Source organism: Dipodomys merriami, unplaced genomic scaffold (assembly GCF_024711535.1).
Source record: "Dipodomys merriami isolate MVZ:Mamm:240054 unplaced genomic scaffold, mDipMer1.0.p SCAF_6, whole genome shotgun sequence".
In the NCBI taxonomy this organism is placed as follows: domain Eukaryota; kingdom Metazoa; phylum Chordata; class Mammalia; order Rodentia; family Heteromyidae; genus Dipodomys; species Dipodomys merriami.
In genome coordinates this window covers 61,979,458-61,994,044 of record NW_027206179.1, presented here as the reverse complement: position 1 = coordinate 61,994,044, position 14,587 = coordinate 61,979,458, and the positions used below count along the sequence as shown (strand labels likewise).

Below are 14,587 nucleotides of genomic sequence, written 5' to 3'. Positions count from 1 at the left end.
CCTACCTAGTTATGGTTTTTTCACACAGTGTCCTACCTCTCTGTAGATCCTTGAAGCAAAGCTTTTTGTATACTCGAAGAAAGTTGCTGAGCAAAGGCCTGGCAGTATTCTGTATGGAACTCACGGCCCACTGCCTCCTCTCTACAGCGTGTCCCTGGCCCTCCTGTCCTGTGAACTGGCCAGGATGTACCCCGAGCTCACGCTCCCTCTCTTCTCAGGTACAGTGCTATTGTCAACAGTGACGTATGTGATTGTTTCTTCTGCTCTAAGTCATTTTCCTTTTTAAATTCCAACATAGGTTGCTAAATTGGTGTATCACAATCTTTGTGGCCTAAATCCAGTTACAAATGAAAGTCAACTCTAGAATATATTTTAAATGTCAATTAAAAATTGATTATGTTACTCTAAAGTTACACATACAACAAATACAAAGATGGCTAGATTCACACAAATATACATTATATTTACATTGTATATTTACATTTTAATTGCTCAAAGGGATTAAATACGGCAGTATAACTTAGAATGTCTATGCTGGCTTATATAATAGCAGGGAATTGTTCGGTGATGGTTGTGGTGGTGATGATGTTTTGCAGCTTATATGTTGCCTGTAGTGGAATTCTTGGCCCATTTTTAAAACAATCTTCATGAGTAACTTTTGTTAGTTAAATTCGTTCCCTAGCATGTGTATTCCCTTACTCAAAGGCAGACTGTAGTCTCTTCATTTCCCTATCTCTGTACCCCTGACCCAACCCATCCTCTACATTGCAGTTCAGCCTGTATGCTAACCCAAGTTGATACAGTGTCTCTCCATTGATACTTCCCTGCCCCATTGCCCTAAAATATTTTTTAACAATAATAGCTTCCACTTAATAAGCTTATTGACACATACCAGACTCCTGTCTAAACCCTTTATGTGTATGCTATTTCTCATCTACTCTTTTCAACTTCCATGTGGTTTAAGGGTTACACATAGAGCCTGGCCCTCCTCACCCTGCATTTCACTAGCTGTTTAGCCTTGAGCAGATCACAGAACCTCTAAATTCTATCTCTTTATCTATAATAATGAGAACCACCACAGAGGGATTAAGGATGACAATGAGCTAATGAAGCAAGGTGTTGACCTAGTCTTAGCATGCAGTTACTACAATCCACCACCACCGTTATTACTGTCAACACCACCATCACCACCACTACCAACATCATCACCAACACCATTACCACATCACCATTTCCACCATTATCACCATGGTCCTTACCACCAGTACTACCACCATCCGCACCATTACCAATATCACCATTAATCTCAGCACTAACACCATCACAATTACCACCATTGTCACTACTATCACCACTACCACCACCATCATCACTAATACCATTATCAGTACCACCATTACAACACTTACCACTACTGCCATTATCACCATGGTCCTTACCGCCTGTATTTCCACCATTACCAACAACACACTATATCACCACTACCACCACCACTGTCACCAACACCAACACCAGTATCATCCCTAGTTTACAAATGAGAAACTGATGCTTAGAGTTGTCAAATAATTTGTTCAAGACAAGACAGAAAGTAATTAAGCCAAAATGAAATGTAGTTCTTTCTCCAAAGCCAGTGCTATAAGATTGGAACTTCTGAATTGATTTTTAAAGTCCTTCTTTTCTTAATCTTTTCATCCAACAACCCTCTACTCCAGTCCCATCTGACCAGCCCTCTTGTAATCCTTGCTTCTACACATGGCTGCGTAGTCCTCTGCTGGGACTGATTTCCTTCCCCCTCCTCCTGACTCTAGCCTTCCTAAAGATCTTATTGAAAATCTGCCTCTAATGGGTGGCCCTTACTGTATATCTGAGCCAGAATTAATCACATGTTTTCATAGTATCTGAAACAATAGAGAGAGAGACGTAAGAAAGCCTTTTTATAAAAGTAAACTAATATCTGAGCCTGCTGGTGGCTCATGAGTGTAATCCTAGCTACTCAGGAGGCTGAGATCTGAGGACCCTTTGGAAATACAAATCCCATGAGCTTTTCTGACTGGGCTGGCTTCAAACCACAAACCTCCCATCTCAGCCTCCTGAGTAACTAGGATTACCAGCATGAGCCACCAGTGCCAGGATTGTTATTTTCTTTTGATCAAATAACAACCTATGACTCTCTGTCACTGCCATTCTCTTTAGAGGTGAGCCAGAGATTCCCCACCACACATCCAAATGGGAGACAGATCATGCTCACCTACTTGCTACCCTGGCTACACAACATCGAACTGGTGGACAGCAGGCTGCTCCTCCCCGGCTCAAGCCCTAACAGCCCAGAGGATGAAGTGAAGGACCGGGAAGGAGACGTAACCGCCTCTCATGGACTGAAGGGCAGTGGCTGGGGCTCTCCAGAAGCCACGTCACTGGTCCTGAATAACCTCATGTACATGACAGCCAAGGTAACCATGACAAGCACCGCTCCATCAGCAGAAAAACACTGGGACGAAATCCATGTTACAAACCCAGGGACAATGGTGTTTATCACAAAGTCACACAGATAGGCATAGATGATACGGATGGCTGCACAGCAGTGTGCAAATAATAAATCTGTGTGTGTGTGTGTGTGTGTGTGTGTGTGTGTGTGTGTGTGTGTTCGTACTAGAACTCAAACTCACAGCCTGTCTCTTAGCTTTCTCATTCACAGTTGGTCCTCTACCACTGGAGCCACAGCTCCAATTCTGGTATTTTGTTTCAGTATTGGAAATAAGAGTCATATGGACTTTTCTGCCTGTGCTAGCGTTCTAACTGTGATCCTCAGATCTCAAACTCCTGAATAGCTTGGATTAGAGGTGTGAGCCACCAGCACCCAGATTTGCTATTACTACATCTTAACTTTGAAAGGGTTATGATGAGGGCTGGAGGTTGGTGTAAATAGTAGACAGCCTACTAAGCAAATGTGAAGCCCCAGTAATTCGCACGTGCGCAAGCGCGCGCACACACACACACACACACACACACACACACACACAAGGTTATGGTAAGAGTGAGAAATGAAGCTCCGTGGTTGAGCATTTACCTAGTATATACAGAGCCCTGGGTTCGATCCCAGCCTTGCTTCAATCCCCAGGACCTTCTGGGGGGATAAAATAATTTGATGAATGCAAACTTGATGCTATATGCATTTTATCACAATTGGAAAAATAGAAGATAATAAGCCTAACATTAAAAAAAACATGCATGGGTATTAATGTGCATGTCACCTTGTTATCCCCTGAAAAGATGGCATATGTCTAATAAATGACCACATTATCCCCTTCTTGTAATTTGGAGATGGCCACAAGCTCCAAAAGTGCTCTCCCTCAGACAGCTTTTGCATCATTGCACCCTTCATGCGTATCATGGGAGCCCAGTTTCATTTCTGTTTGCTTGTTTTAGTATGGAGATGAAGTTCCTGGACCAGAAATGGAAAATGCGTGGAACGCATTAGCCAACAATGAGAAATGGAGCAACAACCTAAGGATCACCCTACAGTTCCTGATCAGCCTGTGCGGGGTTAGCAGTGACACCGTCCTCCTGCCCTATGTGAGTGGCTCACACCTGTAATCCTTGCTACTCAGACGCCTGAGATCTGAGGTTTGTGGTTCAAAGCCAGTTTGGGCAGGAAAGTCCATGAGAGTTATTTCCCATGAATCACCAGAAAACTGGAAGTGGTGCTGTGGCTGAGAGTGGTAGTCTTTAGCAAAAAAAAAAGCTCAGAGACAGTAGCCACATTCTGAGTTCAAGCCCCAGGACATTTTTGCATGCATGTATGCATACATACATACATACATATATACAATAAAAATAAAAGGTTCCCTCTATCTGCAAGACTAAACTATGGATGCTTGTAACAACTTTTGTCTTCTTCCAATATACTATGAAGTATAGGAACCTACTCAGATGGAGTGAGTAAACATTAGTGCCAATATATAAGAAATACCAGGGAAATACCACATTATTGCTAATAAAAATGTGTCTGAGCTGCATTATGGTGCTACATGACTGTCATTCTAGCTATTCAGGAGACTGAGATCTGGAGGATCACATTTAGAGACCAACCTAGGCAGAAAAATGACTCCATCACCAGTTAACCAGCAAAATACCAGGCTGGAGGTATAGATTAAGAAAACAAACTGAATGAGGGGAGAGGCCTTGAATTCAAACCCTTATACCAATGCCCCAAAAGTGTCTGGTTTACTTCTTGATGTTTTTAAAATAGAACAAAAAATACAGAAAATCCACCAAAAAGGTAGAAGGAGAGCTTTGGTTCAAGTGGTAGAGTGATAGCCTGGAACACAAAAGCTAAGGGACAGGACCGACAATGTGGCATAGTGGTAGAGTGCTTGCCTAGCATGTATGACGCCCTGGGTTCAATTACTCAGTACCAGAAGTAGTAGTGTGGCCCAAGTGGAAGTGTGCTAGCCTTGAGCAAAAGAAGCTCAGGGACAGTGCCCATGCCCTGAGTTCAAGCCTCAGGACCAGCACAAAAAAAATTAATATATAAAGGGGAGAACTAAGCAGAGACATTATATTTAAAGATATAAAATCATGAGAATAACAGCATTTTAAAGGTGCAAACTCACTCGGTATTTCTATGTGGCTGTTTTTGTGGGTGCTTTGAGCCACAGAAGACCTATCCCAGCACACAGCTCATGTTGGACCATCAAGAACAATAATCCAATTATTTTTAATGTTTTGAATTTTGAAAATAAACTGGGTGCCAGTAGCTCATGCCTATAATCCTAGCTACTCAGCAGGCTGAGATCTGAGGATCAGGTTCAAACACCCTTGCAAGAAAGTTCATGAGGTTCTTATCTCCAGTTAACCACCAGAAAAGCTGGAAGTGGAGCTATGGCTCAAGTGGTAGAGCACCAGCCATGAGTGAAAAAGTCAGGGACGGAACACTGCCCTGAGTCTAAGCCCTAGGACCAGCACAATGTTTTTCTTAAACAGCTATGTCTCATTTCTAATGGAGAAGAAGAAAGAAAGGCAATAGGTTCCTTTTTAAACAAAAGCAGCTAGCAAGGTTTATCTCAGGGTTCTTATCAGTAAAATTCTTTCTGAAAATAAGACATGTTTGTTGTTAATTTGTATTGTTATCATAAAGGTGTATACAGAGGGTTGCTGTTACAGAAGCCAGGTAATGAGCACATTTCTTTTTTCACTTGCTCTCTCCCACTTTTTCCCTCCCATTCTCGCCCATAAATTGCACCATTCATTTTCAACATAGTGTACAGTGAGTACCATTGTTGCATTTTCACCTTTTGTCCCTCCATTGTGTTTTTGTTTTTGTTTTTAGACAGTGTCTGGCCCTGTCACTCAGGTTGACTTCAATCTTACAATCCTCCTACCTCAGCCCCGGAGTGCTGGGATTATAGGCATGAGCCAACATGCCCAGCTAAGACCCACCCTTTCGTGACAGGCTTTTGGGTTAGTTGGAATAAATGTGCCTCAGGGGTAACCATTATTAATTAAACCATTAGAAAAATGGGAAGACATGTCTGACCAGGATGACCCAGGAAGATGACATGTTTTCTAAAATCCGGGCTTCCAGCCCAGCAGGACAAGACTCTGGAGAGTATCCCTGTTTGTTTTCTTCCCAGATTAAGAAGGTGGCAATATACTTGTGCCGTAACAACACCATTCAGACCATGGAGGAGCTTCTCTTCGAGCTTCAGCAGACAGAGCCAGTGAACCCCATCGTCCAGCACTGTGACAACCCGCCCTTCTACCGCTTCACTGCCAGCAGCAAGACCTCCGCAGCCGCTTCCGGTACAGAGTAGAACGCTGAAAACTATGTGTCTGTTGCTTTTTTCTTATTGCTGTGGATCCATGCACTTAAAAGATGGCTTTGACAGCCCAGACAGGAAAGTCCGTCAGACTCTTATCTCCAATTAACCACCAGAAAACAGCAAGTGGTTCTGTGGCTCACATGGTAGAGTGCTCGCCTTGGGCTGAAGAGCTCAGGGATAGCACCCAGGTCCAGAGTTCAAGCCCCACAACCAACAACAACAACAAAAAAGATGGCTTTGAGAGATGCTGCCTCAGACTCTTCTGACATTATTAGATTAATGGAATGACTTTGTAAGGATGACAAAGAATCAGTGAAAGAACCAAGAAACAAAAAAAGCAAGAAAGTGTAGCTCCCACGCCATGGACTTCTTTTACTTTAGAAGGGAAGGAAGGAGTGGAGGGGAGGAGAATGGAGATGAGAGGAAGAGAGGCAAATGGAAGGGGGGGAGGAAAAAGGAGGACAGGGAAGAGGAGGGGAGGGAAGGGGAAAGGGAAGGAAGGGAAGGAGGAGATCAGAGAAGACGGGAAAAAGGAGGGATGGAGAAGAAGTACGGAAGAGGGAAGGAATGCTAAGAGATGAGGGAAGAAAAATAAGGGAGAGGAGGAGAGGAAGGAAGAGAGAAAGGGAGGGGAGAAGAAAAGAGGAGAGTAAAGGAGAAGTGGGAAGAGGGAAAGAGGGAAAAGAAAGGGAGAAGAGAGAAAGGAAGGAATGTGATGAGGTAAAGCCAACAGTAAGACTGGCCACTAGTTTAAGTTCAAGCCTGTAATGCTAGCTTCTCAGGAGGCTGAGATGAGGATCCTAATTTGATGCCAACCCAAGGCAGAAAAGTTAAGTCAACTCTTTTCTCTAGTGAACCAGCAAAAAGTTAGAAGTGGAGATGTGGCTCAAGCGGTAGAGTGTCAGCCTTGAGCAGAAAAAGCTAATAAGCAAGAAAATGCTCAAAGCCCTTAGTACACACACACACACACACACACACACACACACACACACACACACACACATACACACACACACACACATACACACACACACACACACACACACACACACACACACAGAAAAGCGTGTAAGATCTTGTAGCTTCACCTTTTACAAGGGAGTTAAGGAATTTAGTCTGGCCATCACAGATGTCTAGAATTCTCCTGTTTCAGTGCTGTAGACTTGTAAGATTGTTTAGAATGTTTGAGATTGTACAGAAGATATAAAGACTCTTAAACATGGGGTTTGACAGGAAATCCTCTCCTAAAACAACTTGAGGCTTGAGCTTGACCCCTCCCGTGCATTTTTCTCTAATCTGCTCCTCAGGGACGACCTCCAGCAGCAACACAGTGGTCGCCGGCCAGGACAGTTTCCCAGATGCCGAGGAGAGCAAGATTCTGAAAGAATCTGATGAAAGGTGGGTGTGAATGACTTTCAGCAGTTAGCCTCTACAAACGAGGAACAGATACAAGTTCATGGTATTTCCTACATTTCCCACACACACCAAAATCTTTCTTTATTCTTAGCAACATAGGCAGGCTTTCCCGCTGTGTCCTGTACATCACAGACTCACACATGTGATCCTAGCTACTCAGGAGGCTGAGATCTGAGGATCCTGATTCAAAGGCAGCCTGTGTAGACAAATCCAAGAGACTCTTATCTCCATGTAACCAGCAAAAAAGGCAGAAGTGAAAGAGTGGCTGAAGTAATAAAGGACTGTCAAAGCCAGGCAGGAGAGCAAAGCTCTGAGTCCAACTTCCAGAATTTATATGGAAATATAAATGCATATGTACATATATAATATATATAAAATATACATATATATGTCACTCCTTTTTCTGCGATTGGCACAGACCACTTTGAATTAAAGGGAAATTGACATGTGAAATGTTTACATCTCATTACTGAATGATTGTTTAGAGTAATTGTCTTGATGTGGGATTAGCCTTTTCTTACAGTCCCTTTACGTGGATCCCAAAAGGGAAAGGGAAGAATGGCCATCTGCTTTCTAGTTCCTGCCTCCCTGCCTCCAGTGCATGGGTAACCGCAGGTGTGATGGAGCTCTCCCCTCCTGCCAATCTCCAGATGTGGAGTTCTTTCCCCAATCTGCTTTCCTCCCTTTCTGAATGTCTGGGTTTAGCATGCACTGTTTATAACATTATTTTATCAGAAGAATATGATTAAGAAACATCTCCAGAGGGTAATGGGTATATTGCTTTTCTAATCTCAGAATCAGACCACTGTGTGGTCTGAGTTATAAGAAATTAAGCAGATGACCCAAATATTCTGTTATATGCATTCACAAAGTCATAACCCCCAATGATACGACACTGAGAAATATTTGAACTCACTGGATATGCAGCAGTGTCTGCAGCAGAAAAATAGGCTTTCATAAACATCCAGGAAGTAAACATAACCAAAGCCAGCCTGTGCCAGTGGCTCACACATGTCATCATAGCTACTCAGGAGGCTGAGATCTAAGAATCAGAATTTGAAGCCTGCTTGGACAGGAAAGTCCTTGAGACTCCAATTAACCACCAAAAAGCCAGAAGTAGAGTTGTGTCTAAATTTGTACTGCAGTAGCCTTGAGCAAAAAAGCTAAGGAAGAAAACCCAGGTACAGCTTTAAGCCCCAGGCCCAGTCTCCCTCCCCCCCCCACCCCCCCACACCATTATAGCTGATTACACTTCTATAGTTCACTACTGATGTTGTTTTGTAAGGTCATAAGTGCAAGACAAGGTAGCATCAAAGAGGTACATGTCCAATACATTTTCCTGAAGCCTTACTTTTTCTACAAATCTTCATGAGGACAGCTACATCTGCATCTCCCAATAAGGTGCTGGCCTGTTAAACACTGACAGAACACCCAACAAGAATGTAGAAGGACACATCTATTTCAGCTTCTGTTTTCTCATATTTGTGTGTGTGTGTGTGTGTGTGTGTATCTGTCTGTCTGTGTCTGTGTTTGTGTATATCTGTGTGTTAGTACTGGGTCTTAAGCCTAGGACCTCAAGCTCTCAAGGATGGTACTCTACCCCTTTGAGCTTTACCTCCACTTCTGGCTTTTTTCTGATTAATTGAAAAGAAGAGTTTATAAGAATTGTCTGCTCTGGGGCTGGGAAGATGGCTTAGTGGTAGAGCGCTTGCCTTGCATGACTGAGGCCCTGGGTTCAATTCCTCAGCACCACATAAGCAAAAAGAAAAAAGCCAGAAGTGGCGCTGTGGCTCAAGTGGTAGAGCGCTAGCCTTGAGCTGAAGAGCTGAGGGACAGCGCCCAGGCCCAGAGTTCAGGCCCCACGACCGGACCCAAAAAAAAAAAAAAAAAAGAATTGTCTGCTCTGGCTGGCTTTGAACCATGATCTTTATATCTCAGCCTTCCTGAATAGCTAGGATTAAGAAGGTTTCTGATCATTTTAGTTCTTTGATGTGGCTACATACATTAAGTGGATTGATTATATAAAATATTTTATATAAAATAAATACATGTATACTGTACATGGGATAGCTCAATGGTAGGATGGATGCCGGGCATATGTGAGGCCCTGGATTCCATCCCTAGCACCACAAAAATAAAAATAAACAAGCACATATCCCCTGAACCACACCCTTTTGTCCTACCGTGCAGGTCTTGGGCGAATAACATGTTATCACTGGTCAAGTTGTTTAATCTTCCTCAGCCTTGCGTAAAATAATATTTAACTCAAACTTTAGGAGTTTAATGGAATGATGCTGGAGGAGTTACTATACCATATGCCACAAGAGAGACAAACACTTCAATCATGTGATTTATTCTGTTACGCTCCACCTAGTGGCTTCTCCTGAAAGTTCTCAATTTTAAGTTAATTTTAATTTAACCACAAACTGGACATAGTCTAAGATGTGTTATAATATTATCTTGAGTCAGGCACTGGTAGTTTGTTCCTAGAAGATGTGAGGACTGTGGTTCAAAACCAACCTGGCCAAGAAAGTCCTTGAGACTGTTATCTCCAATTAATCAGCAGAAAGCAGCAAGTAGAGCTGTGGCTCAAGTGGTAAGACACCAACCTTGAGTGAAAAAGTCAAATGAGAGCACAAGGTTTTGAATTCAAGACATATGACACACACACACACACACACACACACACACACAAACTTATTTTGTCCATTTCCAACTCTATCCATTATTTGTTCATTCAGCAAATGTTTATTTACCATGTGCCATGTGCTATGAATAAGAGAATACTATTATTGAGCATCATGCATATTTTCTTTCCAAAGCAAATGTTCTAATTTTCTAGTTCAATTAAACTGATGTTAGCCTTAATATTACTGTCTTTTCAAGGTTTATCCTTTTGCCAGTGTGGGGGATAATTGTTACAATACTCTTTCTTTTTTTTTTGACATATGAGATTTTATTTTTTTTTATTTGAACATTGTTACCCCCTCCATTGTTTTCCCCCTACCATCCCCTCCCTCCCTCCCTTCCCCGAGGTTCTTCTTTTTTTTATTGTGATTAAGTGATTACATAATTTCCGGAATTTCACAGTATTGTGGAATAATGATGCTCATTTAAAGTCATAAGTTCATTCTAACTTTCCTGGAGCAAATTGTCTATCATAGTCTGTAACATATAACGGTGTTCACATGTTAGACACCATATATGTGATCAGCAGCATGGGGATATTTAGTAGTGGTTCAACCAGATGAGTGGGAGTTCTTTGTTTCTTAAGTCCTGTTAGTTACAATACTCTTTCAAGAAAGCATTGCCCTTTGAACTAGCTGCCAAACAATCACCCACTAACAGTACTGCCTGTGAGCAGCAGTGTGTATACCTCCACATTCCTGTTGTGTGACTGTTGTTTCTCATGTTTGAAGGTTTAGCAATGTCATCCGAGCACACACGCGCCTTGAGTCACGATACAGCAACAGCTCAGGAGGATCATATGATGAGGACAAAAGTAAGTAGCAACAGGTTCTGGACTTTCAGAGGGAATGCATGTGCGTGGAGAAGGAGAAACGCATTATTTTGATTCTTAGTCTGATTGCTACAAAGGGTTTACAAATCAAATCATTAAGTCGTTATTCACCTCTGAAGTGCACGTGGCATCTCTGTTTTTGACAATTAAGGTCTTATTCATTTGTTATTTATAGACTCTTATTTTTGACTGGACTCAGACTTAGAAGTAGAAGCTCTCGGAGAGGACAGCCTTCATTTCTTGGCAATCTGTTCCTGCCGTTTTTCTTTGGCTTCCTTCATTCTCTTAGCCAAAAGCTTAGCATATTCTGCAGCTTCCTTCTTAGTACGTTGTTTCTTCAGAGCAATAAAGCGGCATTTGTGTTGCAGGACACATGGAGTCACAAGATGCTGAACCTTGGGTGCGTTGGTCATGGGTTTTTTACCTTCTTCATTCAAGGATTTTCAAACAACCTATTGGCAGACATCATCTTCTTTAGAGAGACTGCAGATTCTGCTAGCCCATTTGGGTCCAGATGGTGGGGTACAGTGTCAGTCCAGGAATATATTTTTTTTTTACAATAACCAAGTTGAGAACACTCAGATTGGCATCCACAATGCAACCCCCAACAGATTCACTTTTTTTCTTTGCCCCTTGCTCAGTAGCAAGTGAACTCGGCCATAAGTCAAAACACCTCCTTCATGAGAAAACCTTGTTCGTCGTTCCCACCACTGATTCGGACCACATAACCCTTCCATTCTTCACCCTGAGCATCAGAGGCAACTTCTGCGGCCATGGGCTTCTCATAGAAAGTACAGAGTTTGAATTCATCATCCATTTCAATGAGTTTCTGACAGCCGGAGGCTGGGAAGGAGATGTTCAGCATCATGTTGAAGCAGCTGCTCATGTGGGAGGCACCACGGGGGGGGGGGGGGGCAATAAGACAACACATGGCATCTTAAATGTAAAAAAAAGAAAAAGCATCAATCACAGGTGGCTCATAACTATAATCCTAGTTATTCAGGAGGCCAAAGCCAGGGTTCAAAGCCAGTGACAGAAAAAGTTCATGAGATTCCATCTCCAAGTTATCCAGCACAAAGGAAGGCTAGAAGTTTGGTTCAAGTGGTAGAGCACCAGCTGTGCACAAGAGAGCCTAGAGAGAAAAGGAGTCCTTGAGTTCAAGCCCCGGTACTGACAATTAATAAATAAGCAAACAAAGAGTGCAAATCAAAAGTTAACTGTTATATAATCTCATATTTTATATTTGTGGCACTTTCTATGGTGATTCAGAGTTGGGGAAAGATGAATAAGAAATTGTCCCACTGAAAAAAAAATCATTGCAGTTCAACTCTCAACTTTTAGCCATGCCCCAAACCCCCTTTATTGATTTTGTGTAAAATCTAGACAACTGTCAATATAGAGCCTGGGTAGAGGGCTAATTGGTCACAAGTTACAGAAATTCTAGAACTAAAGAACACTCCCAGTATGCTAGTGAAACCAGTAAACTATCTGGTGGGATTTATTTTGGTAAAAACTGTTAAGTATGAAATATATTTTGAGTTAGAGTAATTTTGAATGTTAGTGTGCAAGGTCTCTGCGGTTGCCTTTTAAATATTTTTGTGTATTCAGAGCCTTGAATTCAAGCTTGTTTCTCTTGCTTATGGCTGGTGCTCTACCACTTGAGTCATGCCTCCAGTCTGGCATTTGTTTAACTGGAGATGGAGTCTCACAGGTTTTTCTTCAGACTGCAATCCTCCAGCTTACAGCCTTGTGAGTATTTAGGATTATAGGTGTGAGCCACTGGTAACCAGTTTCAATTGTCCTGTTTTTATGGGAAGTTTGCTGTGTCAGATCAGAGCAGAGTTCTTCCTGTGACACCACATTTTAGATGCCCTACTCTCCCTCCTAATGGCATTCTTGGTTCTCTGAAATTCTTATAGAAGGAATGCTTAAATATCCATATATGATTGTCATTCTCATAGGTTCCATTTCTCCTGTCCCTAAAAAATTGTGCTAGGACTGTATGACTCAAGTGGTAGAGGGGCTGCCAAAAAATAAAAGCAAAACTGTGTACTGGAACTCATCAATGGGAAGTAAAAAGCCATGTGGATTTCTCTCTTTTCTTTGCCAAAAACTGAAGAAAGGACCAAATTTTACAGATGAATGACAGGTTGCACTTGAGAAATAGAAAGTTGTTGGTTCCAAAGAAATCTGGTTTCTATGGCAATAGTTACCCAAAATGTAGGACATGAAAATTGAATTGTGAAGATGTTAAACTGCCTAGTACTGATTTCCCCCAGGATGTCTAGTGTGGTGTGACAATGTCTGCCAGGCTGTGGTGGTGATGATGACACAGAGGAAAACTGCTGTTCTTTGGCCAGTTGCTTCCTTAAAGTGTACCTTGGTTTTCTGCATATAGGACATAGACTTGGGTAGAAATACCATATTTGGAAATACCAAACATTTTGAAAAAACATCTTTAGTCGGGTATGGTGGCTCAAGCTGTAATCTTGGCTACTTGAGAGGGGATCATGGGAGAATCACAGTTCCAGGCCAGCTCAGGAGAAAAAAAAAGTTCTCGGGACTCCACGTTAACCAATGAATGGTGGGGTTCAGTAGCACACCCCCTCATCCCAGCTACAGGGGAAACACAAGTAGGAACACTGCAGTCCAGGCCAGCCCTGAGAATAGAGGGTCTGAAAAGGGGAATCGATCTTTTATATATTTATGCATTAGGTGACGGGACTTTTAAAGGTTTGAATTTATTAGGACATAAACTAAACAGTGCTCTAGGGAACAGTTGATTGCAATCTAAGAAAAGTTAACCCTTGGGAATTACGAGAAGCTAAACAGTGCAACTAAAACATTTGTTAGTTTTGTGTTTTGAGAGCAGTTTTATGTATAAATTATCTTTTTTTTTTTTAAATTGCTGGTCCTGGGGCTTGAACTCTGGTCCTGGGCACTGTCCCTAAGCTCCTTTTGCTCAAGTCTAGCACTCTACCACTTGAGCTACAGCACCACTTAGAGCTTTTTTCTGTGATTAACTGGAGATTAGAGTTTCATGGATTTTCTTGCCCGGGCTGGCTTCAAACTGCTATCCTCAGATCTTAGCCTCCTAAGTAGCTAGGATTATAGGCATGAGCCCAGCTCAAATATTTATACTTAACTAAATGTAAGGTATGAATTATTACATATTTAACTATTCTTGCCCTGCCTAAAAAAATAAATAAGTGGCAAGGAGCTGAAGGTGGCAGGCTCAAAGGGTAGAGTACCTGCCTAGTAAGCATAAGGCCTTGAGTTCAACACCTCAAAAAACAAAGTAACCTTTAGAGTCCTCTGGCATTGAAGCCTCAAATTCTTTAATTTTTGAAAATAGAGAACTTCAGAAGATAATTACAAGAAAATGATGCATTACTTATGTCATTATAGAAGACCTTCTTACTGACTAGGAACAAAAAAAATAATGTAATAGAAGTATCTGTGTTAGGCACAGATGGCTCATATCTATAACTCATATCTACTTAGGAGACTGAGACCTGGAGGACTAAGTTTTGAGGCCAGCCCAGGCAGACAAAGCCTCAAGATTCTTTTTTTTTTTTTGGCCAGTCATGGGCCTTGAACTCTGGGCCTGGGTGCTGTCCCTCAGCTCTTCAGCTCAAGGCTAGCACTCTACCACTTGAGCCACAGCACCACTTCTGGCTTTTGTCTGCTTATGTGGTTCTGAGGAATCGAACCCAGGACCTCATGTATGCAAAGCAAGCACTCTACCACTGAGCCACCTTCCCAGCCCTCAAGTTTCTTATCTACAGTTAACTAGCAAAAATCTAGAAGTAGTGGGAGCATGGCTCAA

At 42.1% G+C, this 14,587-nt stretch overlaps 1 protein-coding gene and 1 pseudogene across 10 annotated transcripts in view; one reads left to right on the top strand and one right to left on the bottom strand.

The window, feature by feature from the left end:
- The window catches only part of Fry (FRY microtubule binding protein), a 493,758-nt gene that overhangs the window by 393,892 nt on the left and 85,279 nt on the right, over nt 1-14,587 (top strand). For all 10 annotated transcript variants that reach the window (XM_070003013.1, XM_070003006.1, XM_070003005.1 and 7 more), the window contains 6 exons: nt 47-218; nt 2,194-2,450; nt 3,427-3,573; nt 5,634-5,802; nt 7,130-7,220; nt 10,658-10,740. In XM_070003013.1, coding sequence (XP_069859114.1) covers nt 47-218; nt 2,194-2,450; nt 3,427-3,573; nt 5,634-5,802; nt 7,130-7,220; nt 10,658-10,740 — 919 coding nt within the window. The remainder of the gene's footprint in view (nt 1-46; nt 219-2,193; nt 2,451-3,426; nt 3,574-5,633; nt 5,803-7,129; nt 7,221-10,657; nt 10,741-14,587) is intronic.
- LOC138813540 (small ribosomal subunit protein eS6-like) lies at nt 10,895-11,626 on the bottom strand (annotated as a pseudogene).